Source organism: Tamandua tetradactyla, chromosome X, assembly GCF_023851605.1.
Source record: "Tamandua tetradactyla isolate mTamTet1 chromosome X, mTamTet1.pri, whole genome shotgun sequence".
Taxonomy (NCBI): Eukaryota; Metazoa; Chordata; class Mammalia; order Pilosa; family Myrmecophagidae; genus Tamandua; species Tamandua tetradactyla.
In genome coordinates, this window is record NC_135353.1 from 169,849,758 (window position 1) to 169,871,731 (window position 21,974).

General features: G+C 35.6%; 1 protein-coding gene and 1 non-coding gene across 12 annotated transcripts in view; one reads left to right on the plus strand and one right to left on the minus strand.

Moving 5' to 3' along the window:
- NLGN4X (neuroligin 4 X-linked) overlaps positions 1 to 21,974 on the plus strand; it is a 327,716-nt gene that overhangs the window by 182,402 nt on the left and 123,340 nt on the right. For 8 of the 11 annotated variants that reach the window (XM_077146947.1, XM_077146948.1, XM_077146949.1 and 5 more), the window contains 2 exons: positions 18,159 to 18,218; positions 21,532 to 21,684. In XM_077146947.1, the coding sequence (XP_077003062.1) occupies positions 18,159 to 18,218; positions 21,532 to 21,684 (213 nt within the window). The remainder of the gene's footprint in view (positions 1 to 18,158; positions 18,219 to 21,531; positions 21,685 to 21,974) is intronic. The other 3 variants (XM_077146951.1, XM_077146955.1, XM_077146952.1) reach the window with 1 other exon arrangement.
- On the minus strand, positions 2,995 to 3,056 carry LOC143672346 (U7 small nuclear RNA). The gene has a single exon (XR_013169801.1). It is a non-coding gene; the product is annotated as a U7 small nuclear RNA (small nuclear RNA).

The window sequence follows — 21,974 nt, forward strand, 5'->3', positions numbered from 1 at the left end:
CATGAGAACCATGAGTGCCCAGGCAGCCAGAGATCTTTGGAGATAAAGAAGGAATGTGCCCCTGGGGAGGTAAGAAAGCCAGCAGACATGGCCATGTTCTCCACTTGCCTTTACAGTTGAGAGAGAAACCCTGAACATCATCAGCCTTTCTTGAACCAAGGTATCTTCTCCTGGATGCCTTAGATTAGACTTTTCTATAGCCTTGCTTTAGTTTGGACATTTTCATGGCTTTTGAACTGTAAACTTGCAACTTAAAAAATTCCCCTTATTAAAAGCCATTCCATTTCTGGTATATCGCATTCTGGCAGCTAGCAAATTAGACCAGAGCCTAAATTCTGGACCGGAGTAGCTGGCCCTTCCTGTGACTGGGAGCAGGCTAGAAACTACCACCACAAAGAAAGCTCTTGCCCTCCCAGAGTCCGGGAGTCTTTCCTCTCCTATTTTATCTGTGTGCCTGTTTTAGCATTTTCCTTCTGCCTGATCGATTTCTTTGGCTTCTTTTGAAAAATGGGCTATCCCAGTTTCCCACACGCTGGGGCCTCTGGCACTCAGATCAGACCAGAAGGAGGTGTCTGCATAAACCTTTGTCACAGAAGCGACCTTGTGTTAGATTGGGCATCAATTATTGTAGACAGACTATTTCTGTTTTCTACCTGGAAGCCCGCCATTTTGCACATTTTTGGTTTACTTCACGAATTCAAAAATAAGCAACCAGGAAATATCTTCGTGTCTAGCTCCTTTCGTGTATTACCCTGGAAATGACAAAGCTCTTAAAATCTTTCTTTCTTCTCTGCCATATATCTTATTATGTCCCCCTGAGTTTCTTTTCCTCACTTACAAAGATGGGATTGATTTATTATTCCAGCATTGGTTCTTTTTCTGCTTCTACAGTGAGTTTTCTTTTCTGATTTATATGTTGATTCCTGAGTGACGCTATGTTCTGTGTGGGTGTATATATAATGGATCCTTATGAATAAATATATGTTGAACCATATTATCATCCATTACATTTTGTACATTTGAACAAGCAGCCCCTTTAGTATTTCATTACTTTCCTAGGTAGAAATATTTAATTCAATGTCTCTTCTGTTCTAAGATGAGATTTCGAAGAGGTCGAGTTATCGCTTTCTTTTCTTTGTGAATCTTTTCTTAACAGTACCTCTTCAAAAAGAAACGCTTTACCATATTGAAATTATTAATACAATAAATAATATGGGAGTTGAAAACCTTTGTGAGCCTCTTCTAGCCAAAATTTTCCATACTTGCATATTTAATTTTTCAAAATATTAGAATGATTGTGTTCAATTATCAGTAATCTCATTGAGTATTTTAAAGTCATAAATTTAAGAGCTATTAATTTGCAACAGACTGTATTTATCAGGCATACTGAATGCTTCCAAATATAGCCATGACTATTATGTCTCATAATTTTACATACTTTATACAATGTGTCATCTGTAATTCCTAAAGCTATTACTCGAACATTTATGATTTTTCTTTTTAGCTATGTTAGTATATATGAAAATATCTTTGCATAATAATTTCTTGCAATTAGAATGAATGTTTTTCATTCTAATTTTTTAAGCTTATTCTCCAAATTCCATTCCCCTGGTGAGACAATCACACATGCAGTGATGTCTTTATTTTGTCTCCTTCATCCTAATGTTACCAGTGCTTATCACTGTTCCTTACCTTTATTTATCATTTTGGTTAGAACTTGCAGAATTATTTTGGAAAATGATGGCAATTGCACCATTTGCTCATAATTTTACTGGGAATCTCCAGAGTGCTGCATGCCCCAAAGTGCCTTCCATAAAATAGTATGGCTGCTGTTCATTAACAAAATTAGAAAAGGATTTCTTGTCAAAAAAATATTCCAGGTACTCTCTTGTGTTAGTTTCGTTGGCTGTTCAAGCAAATACCATGTAGCAGGTGGCCTTAAACAATGGGGATTTTATGTCCAAAGTTTTGAGTCTAGGGAAATGCCCAAATCAAGGTCTCACAAAGGTATTGCTGTCTTGCTGAAGACTGGCCTCTGGGGCAGGCTGCTGGTTATCCTTGCTCCTGGGCTCCTCTGTCACATGGTAATGCATATGGCGGCCTCTCTGGACCTCTCCCTTCTCTTCCAGTTTTCACTGTCAGCTTCTTTCTTATTGTCTGAATTTCATTCTGTTTATGAAGGACTCATCCTGATTCAGTTGGGCCACCTCTTAACTGAAGTACCATCAACCCAAAGTACTACTTATCATGGGTTCCCACCCACAGGAATGGAATAAGTTTAAGAACATGCATTTCTTGGGTACATATTTCTCCAAATCACCGCAGCTCCAACTTTCAATTAAAATATATTTAGTGGCATCTGATGTTATTTGCCATCTGTCCAATAGTTGTTTCTTATTTCAACTTTCCTTTGGCTGTCTTTTGACCTTTACTGTATTTTGTCCTGTTGAATCATCTTCTTCATCCTTAGCGTAAACCTAATTCCTTACTGACTCATGAAATAGTTCTCTTTAGTTCTTTTTTTTGTTATAAGAATTTCATATTTCATGCTACTTCTCAAAGTGGTGATTGGATTAAAGGTCATGATGCATTGGGATTTTTATATTGTCTCTTAGAATCTAATGTTGTTGCAGATAACTGCATTTGGGGTGGAGAGGAGCCAGTGGGATTTTTTTTTTCCTGTACTTGGAGACTCAACTATGTCTGAGGAAATGCCCAGGACTTCATCTTGTAAATTTCATAGCTTTTGGGATTGCAGTTTTTTAGATTGACTTTCTTAAGTCCTTCTGATTGTTCTCCTGTGAATTATGTTTACATTAAGATTTGCAAATATGTATCAGTTTGTTGATGTACGTAGTGTACCTTTGAATGCCTTCTTTAGTTGGATCTTTCATGTCATTGGCTCTCTTTTTTCAGCTCTAAGGGACAAAGTTACACATTTTTCCTTATGACTAGTGTGAATTTTCATTGTTTCAGTGCACTTTTTTTTTTTATGAGGGTTTTCCAGCTAAAGCCAGAACACCTACTAGACAAATTCTAAAAGAGCTGCAACACTATTTCAGTGCACTTTTCTTGCATCTATGTTTGCCATCCCATTCTTTCTTTCTCAGGTTGTTCTAGTTTCATTTTCCTGTATCAAAGAAGCTACATCAGTTTGACGTCAAGAAAAATGGCATAGTTATTTAAATTTTTCTTAGCTTCCAAATTCTCTGTTTTCTTGCTGTTTTACACTATTTTTATTCTTCAAAAAAAAATGCGTATTGTCTTTTATTCTATTTCCACATCTTTGACCAAGTCTGGATTTACCCAGGCCAAGTGTTTGCTGAGAGGTAAGATATATGCATGGTGCTTCCATTACTAGAGGTCTAGCAGGCCTCTTCCCTCAAGGTGTGGTTCCAGTTGGTAGCAACTCATCCCCTGGGAGCTTCTTAGAAATGCAGACCCTCAGGTGTGACTTCAAACCTAGGGAGCCAGAATCTGCATTTTAACCACATCCTTGGTTGATTTCTGTGCAAGATCAAGTAGATAACACCTTCACTCAGCTGATTGCAGAATTCCTATTTCTGAATTGCAGGTCTTAGTCTAAATATCTCCTGCTCAAATTTGATTTCTAAAGGGACATTTATCTCCAGGAAGCATTGTCCTTTATGAAAATCATCTGTCTAGTTAGTACTTGATACTCAAAAGTCTGTAAAGACCTCTATAGATTGGGAGAAGGATCAAAGGAGAAGGAGGAGTTATAATGGAGAAGACAGGGCTTAACAAATGAGTATGTCTGCTGCAGCGCTACGGTGATATTTCTTTTACCTTCCAGTTATTGGAGCAGCTAGAAGAAAAAACTTGAAAATGTGGAATGGTAACCGATACCAAACTTTGGAATCTGTTCTGTAACTACTTGTTAAAATGTACTTGGAAAAGTATTGCTTTTTTGTATGTATAATATTTCACAACAAAAGACATTTTTTAAAAGTTTATACCAGCCAAACGTGAAAAATGTTTGGCTTCTAGGTCTTTTCACAAATGGGAGCAATAAGCTGTAGTCCATTTTCCACCCACCGACTCTGCCTCTTTACCTTTTGTTTTGATTGTTTTGAACTTTGATTATTTTAATGAATAGATAGATAACTCAGGTATTCTGAACTGATGCACTGGCCATTTTCTGAGGAAGGAAAACATCTACTTTTTTCTGTTTTTCTTTTCCTTGGAGGCTGTGATGGAGACTTGGGATTAGGTCAAACAATTGTTCATTGAGAAGGGAGATTGATTGTGAGGGAAGAATCCCACATGTTCCCTAATTTGTTTCCCATCAGTTTTATAGAACAAATCCCAAACCTAGCCAGGTTTTAAGGTGGCCCCTGAATAGACCCATTTCTGTTCAGCCCCAGTAAAGGTGTTATTAGAAACTGTTTGGATGTGATTTCAGATTTCTCCTTCCCCTAGGTTTGCTATGAGGCTCACATCTTTCTTTTTATCTCCATGCGTTAACAGTTGGGAGAGTCACATTTGGGGATGCTAATGATTTCTTCTTGAGATGACCCTAGAGAGTGGAGGTTTTATCCAAATTTTGACAAGTGTTAGGGATATTGACCAGTAGATTTGGCCATGGAGTGGGGGTTTCTTGGTGAAGGAATGGCATTTGAGTATATTTTACTGCCATTTACCATTTTATTATTAATTCATCTTTGTGCCATTAAATATTTTGAGCTGGGATCAGTCACTTCCATCTGAAAATTTAAAAAAAAGCAAAATCCTTAACTTTGAAAGATTATATAAATATCTGAAATTGCATCTACTTTTCAAAGAAATAAAGTAGTTGTGCTGGTGATTACTTTTTGTGGATCTCAAACTAACATATTCTTACAAAATGAGACTCAGTTAGTGTAAATCCCTAAATACCTAGAAGATAAGCTTATGGTTTTGGCTTGAAGGAAATGCTTTATGATTTACAATAGAATGAAATGATTGGTTTAAAATCATTAAGTATACAGGATTAAGCATTTGTATTGAAAAATCCCATCATATTATCATCACCCAGTATTGTTTTCTAAAGTAATGCTAATGGAAATATATAAGGTACATAAATATAAATATACAAAAATACCAAAACGAAGTGTAGTGGAGACTATCAGAATGTGTTTAATAAAGCTGAGCAGTATTTTATAATTAAAGAATGCAGAATTACCTAAAGATGTTGAATCCATGAGCGTAAGGATTTGGAAATGGCATAAATATCTGCATCCCTTGCACTGAGGAATAACATACAATACCTCTCGATAACTGTTCTCTTCAAATTTAGTGCCACAATATTGCCTAAAAAAGGGTTGTGTTGGTGACTGATGTTGTGATGATGAGCAAACAACCCTCAGTCCAGCAGGTTTCTCCCCCCTTCCCAGCTGGACTCTGCAATCTCTTTGCATTTACTGCTTTACACTCCTTACAGAATCATGTCCCTCCTTTGGAAAAAATTCCAGACTCCCCTATGCATGTCTTCCCAATAAGAATTTGTGATTTCTCTAAATACCGGTTGTTCTTCCTCTACTCTTCTCCAATGACAAATGATATTTTAACTCTATAAAAGTTGTTTAGTTATAATTCATATTTTCTTTACTAGAGCAGTGATTCTAGGACATAGTTGATGGTGTATTCACCTCCGTGTTTTGTCATTTATTTGGGAGAGAGAAACCAAATCACCTTGCATAGCCTAACACCTTGCATGAGAGGGTTTTCACTGTTTGTTAAGAAGGTGGCATTTTGTTGTCATGAGCATTTGGTTTCTGGATTCAGATCACAACAAGGTGGTGACTTGGTGGCACTGAACTTGAATAAGACACTCAACCACTCTCTGCTACAATTGCCACATCTATAAAAGGGGGCAAAAGTAGTGCCTGATACTATTATGATTTGTTGCATTTGGAAAAGAGTCATGCATGCACTAAGAAAAATAGGCAACATAGAGTTATTAATATTACCATGGTAAAAATATTATTGTATTGGGATGAAAGCAAGGAGACCTTGATGCTAAGTTTTATTCTTTTACCAGCTAGCCTGTATTATAGGCCTGAGTAAATACTGTAATACTTATGTAGAGCTCAGCTGTTTCTCAGAAAAATTCTAGAATCATTTAGGCAAGTCATCCTCATTTTCTGTTCTTTAGATTCTTGATCAATGTAATGCAGATATTAAAAAAGGAACCAGGTAAACCTAAAGCAAGAGCACTGAAGAAGGAAATAAATAAATGGGAGCTCCTCAAAATTAAACACTTTTGTGCATCAAAGAACTTCATCAAGAAAGTAGAAAGACAGCCTACACAATGGGAGACAATATTTGGAAATGACATATCAGATAAAGGTCTAGTATCCAGAATTTATAAAGAGATTGTCCAACTCAACAACAAAAAGACAGCCAACCCAATTACAAAATGGGAAAAAGACTTGAACAGACACCTCTCAGAAGAGGAAATACAAATGGCCAAAAGGCACATGAAGAGATGCTCAATGTCCCTGGCCATTAGAGAAATGCAAATCAAAACCACAATGAGATATCATCTCACACCCACCAGAATGGCCATTATCAACAAAACAGAAAATGACAAGTGCTGGAGAGGATGCGGAGAAAGAGGCACACTTATCCACTGTTGGTGGGAATGTCAAATGGTGCAACCACTGTGGAAGGCAGTTTGGCGGTTCCTCAAAAAGCTGAATATAGAATTGCCATATGACCCAGCAATACCATTGCTAGGTATCTACTCAAAGGACTTAAGGGCAAAGACACAAACGGACATTTGCACACCAATGTTTATAGCAGTGTTATTTACAATTGCAAAGAGATGGAAACAGCCAAAATGTCCATCAACAGACGAGTGGCTAAACAAACTGTGGTATATACATACGATGGAATATTATGCAGCTTTAAGACAGAATAAACTTATGAAGCATGTAATAACATGGATGGACCTAGAGAACATTAAGCTGAGTAAGTGTAGCCAAAAACTAAAGGACAAATACTGTATGGTCCCACTGATGTGAACCGACATTCGAGAATAAACTTGGAATATGTCATTGGTAACAGAGTCCAGCAGGAGTTAGAAACAGGGTAAGATAATGGGTAATTGGAGCTGAAGGGATACAGACTGTGTAACAGGACTAGATACAAAAACTCAAAAATGGACAGCACAATAATACCTAATTGCAAAGTAATCATGTTAAAACACTGAATGAAGCTGCATCTGAGCTATAGGTTTTTTTTTTGTCTGTTTGTCTTTTTTTTCTTTTTCCTTTTCTTTTTTTTTTTACTATTATTATTATTTTTATTTTTTTCTCTATATTAACATTCTATATCTTTTTCTGTTGTGTTGCTAGTTCTTTTCCTAAATCGATGCAAATGTACTAAGAAATGATGATCATGCATCTATGTGATGATGTTAAGAATTACTGATTGCATATGTAGAATGGAATGATTTCTAAATGTTGTGTTAATTTCTTTTTTTCTTTAATTAATTAAAAAAAAAAAAAAAAAGGAACCAGGGCTCCTCAGAGAAATGGCTGATTCTACAACTGGGGCAGCATATGTCCTCCCATTTTTTTCTTTATTAGAGAAGTTGCTGGTTTACAGAACAATCGTCCATGAACTACAGGATTTCCTTATACCACACCACCAACCAGTACCTTTCGTTGGTATGGAAGATTTGCTACAATTGATGATAGCATATTTTTATAATTGTACAGTTAATTAAAGTCCATGGTTTAACTTGAGGTTCATTGTTTGTATATTGTAGGTCCATAGATTTATTTAAATTTTTCTTATCATTGTGTATGATTGTGTATATATATACACAATGTGTATATATATACACAATCGAGCATTTCCCTTTTAAATCACATTCAGATATATATTCTGTGCTGTTAATTGCATTCACAATGGTGAACAGTCATGATGTTCCCATTTTTAATTCTACTATAATCTTATGATTTTTAATGCACAGTAAAAAATACCGTTTTTCTACAACTGTTAAACAAAATCACAGTCCTAATACTGGATAATAATGCACCCATTTAAGGGAATGCCATCACATTGGCTTTGATTTGCAAATGTCAGACACACCAGAGAAAAAGTTAAGTTTCTGATTTTAAATGATCTGTTTGATGAAGAGATGTGTTTGCGAGGCTAGGATGTTTGTGGTCTGAGTTAAATGAGATTGAATGTGAGTGTATTTGTTCGGTCTGAGTTAAATGAGATAGAATGTGAGTGCATTTGTTTGTGTATGTGGATGTCAACATGAAGGAGAGAAGCAAACAACTATGGCATGTAAGTCCTGCAAGGTTATGCTGTATAACAAAAGAATTTCAGTGTCCTGCAACAGAAAAGCTTGTTTCTCTTATATGAAGCCCATGACGATCACTGGTTGACTTGGCTTCATTCAACCTTCTTGTCTTTACAAGAGAAATGCTGACGGCAGAGTATCTATCTGGTTTAGTGGTAGAGGGAGAAAAAAAGAGATAGCAGAAATGTGATGGCTCCTAAAATCTCAGCCAGGGAAGCACGCATGCCTTTCTCGTTAAATCTCATTGGCCAAACTGCTATGAATTGGTTGGGGAGGTGTACCCCTTCTCCAGAGATGGCCAGGAAATATATCGAACAAATAATACAGCCCAGCTACACTGAAGGTGTTGAATACGGACCATCACGTCTTAAAAATGGATGAAGAGCCTTTAAAGGGAGTTTTGGTTTCCCTATTGCCGCCTGTTGTTTTCCTCATTAATTCCTTAGTTTCTAACCGCACAAAACAGAGACCAGCTCTCTTCCGTCCAGTCAGAGACCAACTCTTTTGTGGCCCATCAGCTAAGTTAAAAAGGGGTTCAAGTGTCAGATACCATTGTCTGCTGTTAGAATCTTTCCACTTCCAGAGAGCATCAGTACCCTTATGATTCCTAAAATCGGTTTTAAGACCCTTAGTTGAAGTCCATTACCTTTGCCTATTTGCACATGACAGAATCAAGAATCTAAGGGTGGGTTGATTTTTGGGGAATCTGGATTTTTCTTTCATTTTTCTTTTGGAATGAGTAAATGTCGTGTGTGTTTATCAAGCACACACAAGACAAAGCAGTTTTGTTACCCAGTCCTGCCTTATTTTATTCATAAAGACTAAGTGTTCATATTTAGAGTCGGACATTTCATTATTTACACAGACAGCAAAAGAATGAGTCAAAAGTACCAGGTTCCCACAATCCACGTGTTGCATGCCAAAAGATTCCACCACCCAGAAATTCAGTTTGTGACCTGGCTAACAAGATACTTTTCAGCAGAGGTGAGGCTATGCCCCAGAACTCAAAATCTTCCAGAATTCCTTTGCAAGGAGAATATATGTACTTGTAAAATATTATGGTTTTTTTTTTTTTCTTTTTTTTTACATGGACAGGCACCGGGAACCAAACCCAGGTCTCCGGCATGGCAGGGGAACTCTGCCCTTCAGCCACTTTTGCCAGCCCTGTTATTGTTTTTTTAACACAACATTTCAGAAGGAGTCAGAGCAAATAAAAGCCAATTTTTTATATTCAACCTGAGTTTTCTAAGTAAAAATGCATGAAGACTAGCTAGCATAATACAATATAAAATTACTTTCAAATTTAAATACATTGGGATTTAATCTCAAACTCAAAGAAATTCTTCGGGGAGGTAATGTATTCTATCAACTAAAAGTTCTAATAAAAATGGGAAAGACTCGTGTAAATCTAACAGGATTTGTCTTCTAGTCCTGAGAACATAAAAATTTCAATAACAAAAATCATAACAAATCCTGCTCAATGTAAGCTTATGCAATACTCTGGGACTCTAATAAACACAACCATATATCAGAGGAGTGCAGAATTATTAGATTTATTTTGATTCCTGCCTAAGACAAGGCAAAATCAATTCTTTCCTAATCCCAGAAAAGCAAAAAAGGTAAAGTTCTATTCAAATTTTTCTCAATCTGTCTTCCAAAGCCAGTCAGAGAAAAGTAAGAAAATATTTAAAAATTATTTCCATTAATCTCTATATTTGAACTTTTAGAAAATTAGAAAGAATCACATTTACTTTGATTCTATTGCAAAAGAACGCCATCAGTTTTCCTGAAATGACAACCCAAGGTAATTTAAATGTCAGAATTTTATATACTGTATGGAAATAAAAATCCTTGTGTGGCCAACTGATGAATTACAACCTACGATCTTTTTGCAAAATCAAATAAAAGTATGTAGTATTACATTTCCATACTTGGGAGAAGAATTAATTATACAAATTTGCATAGAAGAGCCAATGCCTCTTTCACCAGTACTTAGGGTGGTTTTGATTACTAGTAGTGCAGGCATCCCTTCCTTGTAGAAAAAATGGAGTTGAGATAAAAATATGATTCCTTCTGTATATATTCCTTCATGTAACTTTTATGTGCTGGTCATGTGCTAGCTATTGAAGATTTGAGAATACATTTACCTTTCTGGCACTAACAATCTAACAGAGAAGCAATTATGAAACAAATTGTCATATCACTGATTGGTATTAAATATTGGAAGGAAAATTTCTACTCAAGTGAATAAAAGGGGAGCATAAGTTAGTTTAGGGGTGAGGATTGGGATGATTAAGGAATGCATTTCTGTGGAAAGGAGATCGAAGCTAAAAAATACAGAGGTGTGATCCAGTAGAATGTTTTATGAGGGGCATATGGGATAGGAGCAGGGAAATTTTTTCAGAAAGTGGGTATAACGGAGGGTCATCAGAAGGCCTAAAATGAGCTGATCATAGGAGTTAAATCATGTTCAGAGTGTGTATCAGTTAATGTTTGCTGCCTAAGAAACCATCCCAAAGCTATGCATCAAAAAACAGCATTTATTTAGCTTGTAACTCTGTGGGTTGGAAATTTGGGCTGGGCTCAGCTGGCAGGTTTTTCACAATTTGGCTGGGTTCACTCACGAGTCTTGAGTGAGCCACTGGATACATTCGGATCTCATTGGACAAGAACTGCCTCTTCTCAGATGCTTTTCTGTCTTCTTCCAGTGGCTATGCTAGAATGTTTACTCGCCCCTTAGCAAGGTGTCACGTGGAGAAGTGTACAGTTTCTTAAATCTAGGGCTGAGAATAGTAGAGTCTCTTCTCTCAAATCCCCTGGCCCAGTGTAAGTCACGTGATCAGCCTGGATTTGGGGGCTGCTGAGACACACTCCAACTTTTCGTGGCACACCTAGAAGGTTACTGTTCTAGTTTGCTAGCTGCTGGAATGCAATAAAAAAGGGAATTTGATAAGTTGCAAGTTTACAGTTCTAAAGCCATGAAAATGTCCCAATTAAAGAAAGTCTATAAAAACGTCCAAATTAAGGTACCAGCAAGAGATTACCTTCACTCAAGAAAGGCTGATGAAGTTCACAGTTTGTCTCTCAACTGGAAAGGCACATGGTGAACATCTGCTAGCTTTTTCTGTAGGCTTCTTGTTTCATGAGGCTCTCCAGGGGGTGTATTCCTTCTTCATCTCCAAAGGTCTCTGGTTGCATGGACTCTGGCTCTCATGGTTCTCGTGACCCTTCTCCTCTGTTGCTCTCCCATTGTTTTGAAGCTTCCTCTAAAATGCTTCCCCTTCAAAAGGATTGCAGTAAACTCCACCTGTTACCTTTCCCTCCACTCATAAGTTCATACACAATTGAGTGAGCCACATCCCTGTGGAGATATCTAATCGAGCTTCCAACCTACATTATTGAATGGGATTAAAGAAAGCAGTTGCTCCCACAAGGTTGATTAGGATTAAAACATGGCTTTTCTAGGGCACATAAATCCCTTCAAACCAGCACAGTTATATTGGAAAAATACCATACAAGGAGACACAGAGAATCAGGGGCAATTTTGCAATTCATTTTGCATAGTTGGAAATGCCAAATATAGAGATATGAATTGTTCTATTGAGCCTATAAATTTAGTATTATTTTAAGAATGAATGGAATTTTCCATGATGTTTATCTTAAGAATCATACAGCCAAATAAATATCCTAGAATGGAAAGGCAGTTCTAAAATGGAATGACAAGAAAAGGATGCTTACTCTTCCAGCTATCAGTAAAAATTATAACCCGATAAGTATGGATCTAGGTATGAACCTAAGAAAGATGAAAATATACATCCATAAAGAATATGTGAACACATTTTCTTAGCAGCATTATTCCTGATCATCCTTAGACAGATGCAACCCAAATGTCCATCAGTTGCTTAATGAGTACAATAAAATATAATCCCTAGAACGGAATATTATTTGTCAGTAAGAAGGAGTAAAAGAGTGATCTATGCTATGACACAGATGAACCCGGAAACCAGGATGCTAAGTGAAAGAAACCAGTCACAAAAGGATGAATATCATATTATTCCATTTATGGGAATATCCAAATCCAAAGATATAGAAAGCTTATCACTTGTCCAAGGACTGAGGGGAGAGGGGGGCATTTGGGAAGTGAGTTTCTTTTTGGGATGAAAAAATGTTCTGGAAGTAGATAGTGCTGATGTATTATAGATCGGCAAATACACTTTAAAAATCAGATTATGCACTTTGAAATAGTGAATTGTATTGGGAATTATGTCTGTGTGAAGCTGCCATATATAATAGAAAAGGACAATTAAAAGCTGGAGAAATTGATAGCCTAGGAGTATAGAAAAATAGACCATTGGAGCATAATAAAGAAGACATAAACAGGCCTTAGTAGATGTAAGAACCTGATATATAAGCAAAAATGTATTACAAACCCATTGATAAAAATGGTTTTGAGATCTCAGGAAACAATAAAAACAACATGTATGTTACCCTAACGAGAGAGATTATTTCCAAACAGATTCTGACCCCAACATAAAATAAAACTTGAAAATACCTCAAAATAGCAAAATATCTTTATGACTTTATACCGTTGTATTAAAGAAGGGATCCTTTAAAAAAGCACAAAAAGCAGTAATCATAAGTGACATATTGGTAAATTTTACTACATTTCTTATTAACTATGTATTATCATTAAACAACAAAACAGTGGAAAGACAACAACTAGGAGACATTACCTGCTCTACTAATTCTTAACTGTGTAAATGTGGTACTTGATTTGATCTCTCTGTGACTCAGACTCCTCAGATGTAGATATTACTAATGATGTAATTAGTAATGTAGATTACTAATATCTACATCATTACTAATGATTAATATGTGTAAAGCTCTTAGAACAGAGCCTGGCACACACTACGCATTAATAAATGGTTGTTATGTAATTGAGAAGTCAGCGTCCAGATATATACATTTCCTATGAATCAATAAGACAAAGATATGCGGACAATCAAAAATTGGCAGCCTAACATCTGAGGACTTTAATGTACACTCTGTCTCTCTCTCTCTCTCTCTCTCTCTCTATATATATATATATATGTATACACACACACACACACACACACACACACACACACGCAAATGGCAACCAAGTTAATAAAAGATGTAAAGTCTTTTTTCTGCCACAAGTATTCAAAAAAGTATCTGTGACTTGTAGATTCCCCATTGATTTATATTCTTCCATTTACTGTGCTCTGTCTTCCTAATTCTCTACAAAATGTCTGTGCTACATTTACAAGAGAAATACTATTTTATCTAATTGGACTTTGGAAGATGAAGTTGATAAAGCACTAAAGGAGATCATTAGAAGAGAAGTGTAAAAAAAAAGACGCAGATTTTTCAGACCAGGGATCTAGGGATATTTATTGACAAAATTAGATTTTTATTTTAATGATTAAAATCTATATTCGTGTTTGAAGTGATTTAAATATTCCCTTTAATATCTAAAACTGTTTCCCCACAGAAGTGTTATTGTGATTCTGTGTATTAGATGTAAAGGAATATCATTCTGACATTTTGAGGATTGAGGGGAAAAAGCAGGATTTTATGTGGGTTTTGAAATGTTTTTTGGCAGCTACAGGATATATTTACTCTGGAGTATTGTGTAGGAAAATCTTTGTTTCTGTATTTATTAACCCCAGTATTTCCATAATTTATGATTATCACTAATTTAGATACTCAAGAGAACTTGCTTTGTTTTTAAGTCATTGAATTTGCTATATTTTCAAGGGCAGATGCAGCAGTAGCTTATTGAAAGAGATGATTAAACATACATAAAACAGTAAAGACCTTCTCTACTTATGATTCTATGTCAGGCTCTGCTATATAAAGTTAATTTAAAAATTGTGTTCGTCAGTCTCTAGCAGAATCTCAGCAGGCGCATTTGCCTAAATTGACAAGCTGATTTTTAAATTTGTATGGAAAGGCAAAGAATCCAGAATAACCAAAGTGACCTTGAGCAAGCAGAACAACTTTGGAAGATTTACGCTTCCCTAAAAGCTACAGAGAATAAGATGGTGTGAACCAGGCACATAGATAAAAATATAGATTGATGGAATACAACTGAGTCCAGAAATGAACCTTCACATTTACAGCCAATTGATTTATGACAGCAATGATGCAACACTTCAATCAGGGAAGGAGAGTATTTTTCATAAATGCTGTTGGAGCAATTAAATATTTATATGTATAAAGGTGAATTTCGACTCTCACCTTACACCACATACAGAAATTAACTCAATATGGGTGAAATATGAAACTGTAAGAACTGAAATTCAAACTTTTAGGAAAAAAAATTGGTGTAAGCCTTTGGAACCTTGAGTTAAGCAAACATTTCTTAGATATGATGTCAAAAGCACTGTCCGTAAAATAAAACAGTTGATAACTTGAACCTTCCTCATCAAAAGTTAAAAAAAAGTAATAAATTTTTATACTTCAAAGACTTCAAAAAACAAAAATGCAGGCCAAGCCTGGGAGGAAATATTTGCAAATCATATTACTGACAAAAGATTTGTATCCAGAAAATATAAAGAGCTCTTTCAATTTGATAATAAGAAGGAAACAGCCCAATAAAAAGGTGGGAGAAGATTTGAATAGACATTGCTCCAAAGAATGTGTTGGAATGTCTAATAAACACATGAAAACATTTTGAAGTCATTTGGAGAGTACAAGTTTACACCTACTGGAATGGTTATCATCAGAAAGAGAGGTAATGGCAGGCACTGGCAAACTGACATCATTGTTGATGGGAATATAAAATGGTGCCTTTGATATGAGAAGCCATTTGGTGGTTCGTCAATACATTAAACGTTAATGGCCCATGTGAAAAAAATTATTTTCTTAAGAATCTAAATAACAGAAATGAAAATGTATGTCCACGAAAAATCTTTTACGCCAGACTTTTTACCAGCATATTTACCAACAAGTGGAAATAAACCAAATACCCATCTACTGATGAATAGATAAATAAACATGATAGATCCATACAGCGGAACATTACGCAGCCATGAAAAGGAACGAGGTTCTGATGCATGCCGCCACATGGAAGAACCTTGAAAACATTATGCTGAGTTGAAGAAGTCACCGAAAGGACCACATATTAAATGAATTCATTTCTACAAAATGTCCATCATAGGCAAATCTATACAGACAGAAAGGAGACGAGAGATGGTTGGAGTTGAGTGCGGGAACATTGGCTGCCTGTGATGAGAACACAGAACTTCTGGAGGGAATAAGGCAATATCCTAAAATCAGATGGCGCTATTGACTGAAGGTCATTGAATTTCTGTTTCAAATGGGTTCGTTTTGTAGTGTGAAAATTATGCCTCAATATAGCTCTTAAATGGTAGGCTAGTTAGCAAAAGAATTTTGGACAGAATCAAAGAATGGGTAGATTAGAGTCAGTTGCTATTTTGTCAGTGATGTGATGGTGTCGAGAAAATGAATGCTTCCCCAGCCCCCATAAAAGTTCTTCCAATTGTTCTGGTCCTCAAATTGATGATGACTTTGACCTTGAGACCAAGGACTTGGAAGGGCACTTAGATACACTAGCATCCCAACTCTTGGGCAGACTTTGTTGGGATTTCACCTGGGCTGGGTTCATTCTTTCCTGCTTCCAGCTGCAGCAGAGAAAGAGAAGATGTTGACAAGTGCAAGTCAGAAAGAGAACATGAATGTAAGGCCAGGTTCCTGGAACAGGTCAACTTCAGGCGTGGCCTCTGAATGACGAAAGGACTTTCTCAAGGATGACAAATTGTGTTGTAAAGAACAGCTTCAATACACAAATGCATTCTCTTTCCTAATCATTCCCTATCTTTTGACTACAAATGTATTTTTTTCTATTATCTTTTCTTTTATAATGAAAGAACTCTAGAAAAATAGTGGCCTATTTCTATAGAAACCAAAAAACTTGCACCAAAAATTAAAATATTTTTAAAAAACTCAAGCACATGATTCAATGTGCCATTGATGTAATATATGTGTCTATGAAAAGCACACCTTTTAGGGTTTTAAATGCAATTTAGCATAAATTCCATCTACAAGCTAGCTTGGAGATATATTTTATGCTGATAAAAGGACATTCAGACTAATTTAATGGAGAACTGATATTTGGAATATATTCTTAGGCATCTAAATACAGCAAAATTCTTAGGCATGGAAAGATTTCCATATCAAGCTAATGCCTTATTAACATATCATTATCAGAATACTTTCTGAGGTATTAAAAATAAGAAATGGGTTGGAAAAAGAGTGTGTTGTTCTCTACGTAGATCAATTCTTTGTCTTTAGATGAAACATTGATGTGCTGGACCCACTTCAAGGGATTTCTGACCAACTTGAAATTGGCTCTGGAGGGTGAATTTTTGCCACAAAAATCAACAAATACTACAAATGGGACTCTTTTCCCTCCGAAGAACTAGCTGTTAAACTGGAGCCTTATGAAATTGCTAAGATTCAACCTTTATGGGACCAAGAAAAACAGCATTCCCGTAACTTTGCTTCAAAAGACGTTTAAGCTCTTTTGCGTTAACATAAGCCTAAAAAAGGTCTTATAAAAACAAGTGTCGTAGGTAAGACTTTTTATTCACCGCTACTAAACCCACTTCTCCCAGTTGCCCTAGGGGCAAGCAAAGACGATTTCCAGTCCATGGAGGCACAGTTCTGGTTGCTGGTATTTGCATGCGAGGCATGGGCTGCCTCTGTCAATGAGAAGACACATCAAGCCGAATTCCCAAGTGATTCAACAAAATTAAATGTTTCGCCTTCTGGTATCTGGGAAACAGTAAAGCAGAGTGGGATACTGTATCAAAACTGTGTAAGACATCATTTATGCGTGTGTCTCTCTCTACATTCTGCATATATAAAAATTACTATGTAGAGCACAGACTTAAATCTCTAAAGGTAGGTGATTTCCACTTTTATTTGTATAGATAATAGTCAAATAAGTATTTTGAACACAAGTGACATATCTATAATCTTTTATTCTGATGTAAAATACTTATGAAGGTGATAGAATATGTATAGTAGAGAAAATGAGTAAATAATAGTTAATGGCTCCCCTAGGGGTATACTTAGTGATTTAATTAGTGTCATGTCTGATTTTTATTGAAAGTTGTGTCATTTTAAATTCTTACCTGTGCAACTAGTATAGATTTAATGTGAAAAGTAAAACGTAGTTAAGATAGCTTGATTAAAGCCCACATTTCTTATGTAAGGATGTTTCTGTTTATGTTATGAAATCTCCTAAACAAAGTATTTCAGTGTCATTTCAAAAATTTGATTAGATTAGAATATATCCAAATTAGGGGGACATTGAATATTTCTTATGCATTTCTTTTAAGAATGTGGGAAATCTTTTTTTCTAATAATTTTTTTTTCCTTTTTTAAAACACACATTAGCTTTTTCCTTTTTCTTTTTTTTTTTTTTAATCTTTTTTTGGCAGTAGTATCATTTTAACCCCCAAACGACATTTTCACGGGATATCTAATATTTCTTTTTTGCAAACAACATTTTGACTTTGTTCTTCTTACATCTTTATGTTTATATGCATTTTGTATCCGCCCTATTTCACTTTTTTTTTAAATGCAAATGTAACAGATTTCAACTTTTTGAGTTACATTTCTTTTCTTTTTTTTTTTTAACTGGATAGTAGATTTCAACTTTTTGCGTTACATTTCTTTTTTTTTTTTTTACTGGATAGTATCTCGCTCTTCTGATATTTTTTTGCAAACCTGTTGTTTTTGAATTCTCTTTTTCCCTTTATTTTCCTTCTCACTGTGACCCCAGGAACCAACTCAAAGAAAAACGCAGATGATATAACGAATAATGATCGTGGTGAAGATGAAGGTATTTTTTGTTTTTTTTTTTCAAAGCTCGACCCTGATGCATGATTTTGTATCTCTCTATCTCTCTATTTATACATTTTTTTTTCATTTCAACCTGTTTTTCTTCCTCTTATTTGCAATTAGTACACTTCGGTGTGCTGCTTTGTTTTCTTCTTGTATGAAGACCAGTATAATTTTTAACCCGAATTACCATCGTAGGTGATTGCAAATCATTTGTGAGAAGAAATATAAAAATTGTTTCTAAATATGAAGTGAGTAACAAAATGCTATTTACAGAGAACTCTGCCTTCCCCCCCTTTTCTTTTTTTTTTTTTTTTTCTTTTTGGGTTGGTCACCAGAAGAGAAAATGGAATTTTAAAACATGCATGTATACATTCTTTTATGTCTTTCAAAGATTATTTTCTAAGTTACTGTTGTATTTTGGAATTTTAGTCTTCTCAATTCCTTCTGTGAACTGCAGAATTCCTTGACATCTCCATAGAACTTTTTTGGGGGGCTGGTACTAGTTTTTATTTTTCTTTCCTAAACATACAGATTCCAAAATAGGTTTGAAAGAATCTGTTCTGGCTCATGTACATCAAAAAGTGTTTTAATGGAATGTTGTTGTTTCTTTCAGGACTGCCTTTTAGCAGCATTTAAAAAAAAAATAGGGATATCTAAGAATTTGAAAAAGGTCAAAAGGCTAGCTCTATGTACCTTTTTTTTTCATACCACGTCTATTTTGAAAACATTTTTCTCCCTGAAATATTTTGTTGCTATGGTAAGTTTCTTTTTGAGAATCCCAAATTGCTTGACAGATTATCTACCAGCAGTGAAATGATTTTTTCTTTCCATGTGGCATCCAAGCAGACAACTAGCATATTGTTATTCTGAGCTTCCAGCAAAGCAAATGCTTCTTTAAAAGGAAAATAAAAACTAAAGTAAATCTTTGCTTGTTGAGAAGACTCTGTAGGATGTATAAAAGCACCCCCACCCCAATCTGGATAGCAAACTACATGCAAATCCAGTGATTTACCTGAAAGGAAGAAGGCCCAGGAAGAATTTTTAGTTCTGGGGTTGAAATGCAATTTAAACCCAAGAAGTGAGTGGTGAGTTATCATTGTCAGCTAAACTTCCCTGAAAGTGCCTTTTTTTTTAATCAATTGCTTGTTTCTGCTGCCCTCCCTGATTGCTCTCATAAATCAAGTGCTCTCTTAGAAAATAAATTTTGCCAACATTACTTTCAAGCCAGGTCTTTTCTCTTAACATTATTTCTTTACTGGGCCCTCAGTTCAAAGGACTGGCGTTGACTCAAATAAGCTCTCTAAGATGGCCTTAGAATTCCATCTTCTACACTCTCTCCTTAGGTGAGGGTTTCAGAATGCCTGCTCTTATCAGCCTTCAAAACAAACACGCCAAAAAAACCCAACCGTTATCTCCTTGTTCTCTTCTATCTCGTACTGTTATAACATTCATCTTGCCCTACTTCCTTAGAATATTTTTCCTTTTGATAATTAGCCTCTGTTTTCACAGTATTCTCAATCCAACTTTATAACAGTTAAAATGCTGTCTAATTTTCATTTCTATCCATAAGCTGTGGTTTTTACATTGAATTAATTTGACATGTGGTTATTACTTCCTCAAGTCCAAGAAAACCATGTTGTGTCTTTCATTAAAGGTAAGAGATGTTAACCTGATATTTTCTCCAGGGAATCTCCTTCAACAAACATTTAATTTCTTTACTTGTGCCTTTTCCACAATTCTGTAGCCATCATCTAGTAATGGCAAAATAAATTAAGGCATAGATTAAAATAGAACAGGAAGAGGCAATGAGTATGGGAAACAGCCTTCCATATTCAGCTAGCAAGTTGTTAAGAAATTCCATGTAGCTTATGCTTAATGAAGGATTAATAAAACATTTGCATGCTAGAATTTAATATAAGGTGAGAAAATAGGAGACACGTGCTGTAGATAACGATCAACAGACACACTGGAAGCTTGATGCCCTTTTCTGTACTTTACTGTGAACAGTACATGGTACAATTTGTGGGTTTCTCCTGCTTTCTGGATGCTTATGGTTGATACCCCAGAAGTGTACTTGAGACTGTAACATTGACTCATTCTCTTAGTAGGCACCATCAAAACAAAGGGAGTTTATGTGCTCAATTTTTTTGAAAATTCTCAGTGAATTGGGTGGGAAACATTTATGGAAGAAAAAAGTGAAAATAATTTTGCATGAATGCATGTGGTTCAGTTTGATAACAGACAGATATTTAAAACATTTACAGAGATCTATCTAGAAGTAGTTGAGATCAAACTTCTTTAACCCTGAACGTGGTCTGCATGGCTGAGTCAGCTAAGCAGTTCATTTTCCTTTGACTCTTCAGAAAGCACACTCCATAGGCTGCCTCCAAATGTCTATCACAGACCATCGATAATATGATATTATTTTTGCATCTTCGTTAATGAAAATAAAAATAAAAGCACCAGAGTAAACATTGGTTGCATAACCTAATGGAAATTTATATTCTCTGTGATGAAAATATAAAGTATTTCATTTCACCTTCAGTTTGGAGTATTTTACCATTTTTATTACATGTCTTTCAGTTCTGTTTCATTTAGATACATTGGGATTTTGCTGCAATGAATAAACTAGAGCAGTGATACTTGCATGTACTTGTAAAAACCCATTTCTGTGGCAGTGGTTCTTTTTAGCCCTTTATACAGTTTAGTCGTTACCTGTTCTGTATTGAGAGTTTATAGCTTCACTGCTGCTTTTATGTTTACTTTTTAAGTTGAATATTATATACATTCACCTTTGACTTAGGATGCCAGTTATATTAAAATCAATTGCCTCACCAGAGTTCTCGCCTGCCATGCCAGAGACCTGGCTTCGATTCCCAGTGCCTGCCCATGCAAAAAAAAAATCAATTGCAATTTTGAAGTTGATTTTATGCTTAATTGGAGGATGAGAATATATTTTGTAACAGATGTCCTGTGCTTCTTCAATTTAAATCACCCGCAGGAATTTCAGCGATATTTAGGAAAAACGTCATTTCTCTTAAATTCCTTACTTTTTAGTATTTTAGGATGTGCATAAGCTTTCATGCATATCACTCAAAATGTCTATGCTTCTCCAAATATCATTTCTACGCATGGAATTTATGACAACACTGACAGTTTGCCTTGGGCGATCTTATAAAGGCTTATATAATGCATAAACATCAATGTGATTTCTTCTCCAGAGTTGGGGAGGTACTAAACATCTGCCCTTTATTTAGCATCACTCAGTTTGATTCTTTATTGTATTTTCCTTACTTGACCTTTTTTTCCAGACATTCACGATCAGAACAGTAAGAAGCCAGTAATGGTGTATATACATGGCGGATCTTACATGGAAGGTACTGGCAATATGATCGACGGGAGCATTCTGGCAAGCTATGGAAATGTCATCGTGATAACAATTAACTACAGGCTGGGGATTTTAGGTAAGCGTTTTATCACCTTATTTAAATGATGCCCCACGTGGCAGCGATGGAAGTATGTGTTGTCGTTTGAACGGACTGTTTCATTAAAGTGGTGTCACTCTGGTTCCTCGAAACTTCTACTTTACAAACCTCACCTTATGCCCTGAATATGTTTGTTCCCACAGAATCATTTATAACTGTTCTTTTTCATACATCCATGTGGCACAGTCTAGCTAAGAATTTTTCATTCATCTGTTTCTTTTACAATTTTATTGAACTTGAATCCCTCCTTAGATTTTGCTTAAAGTGTT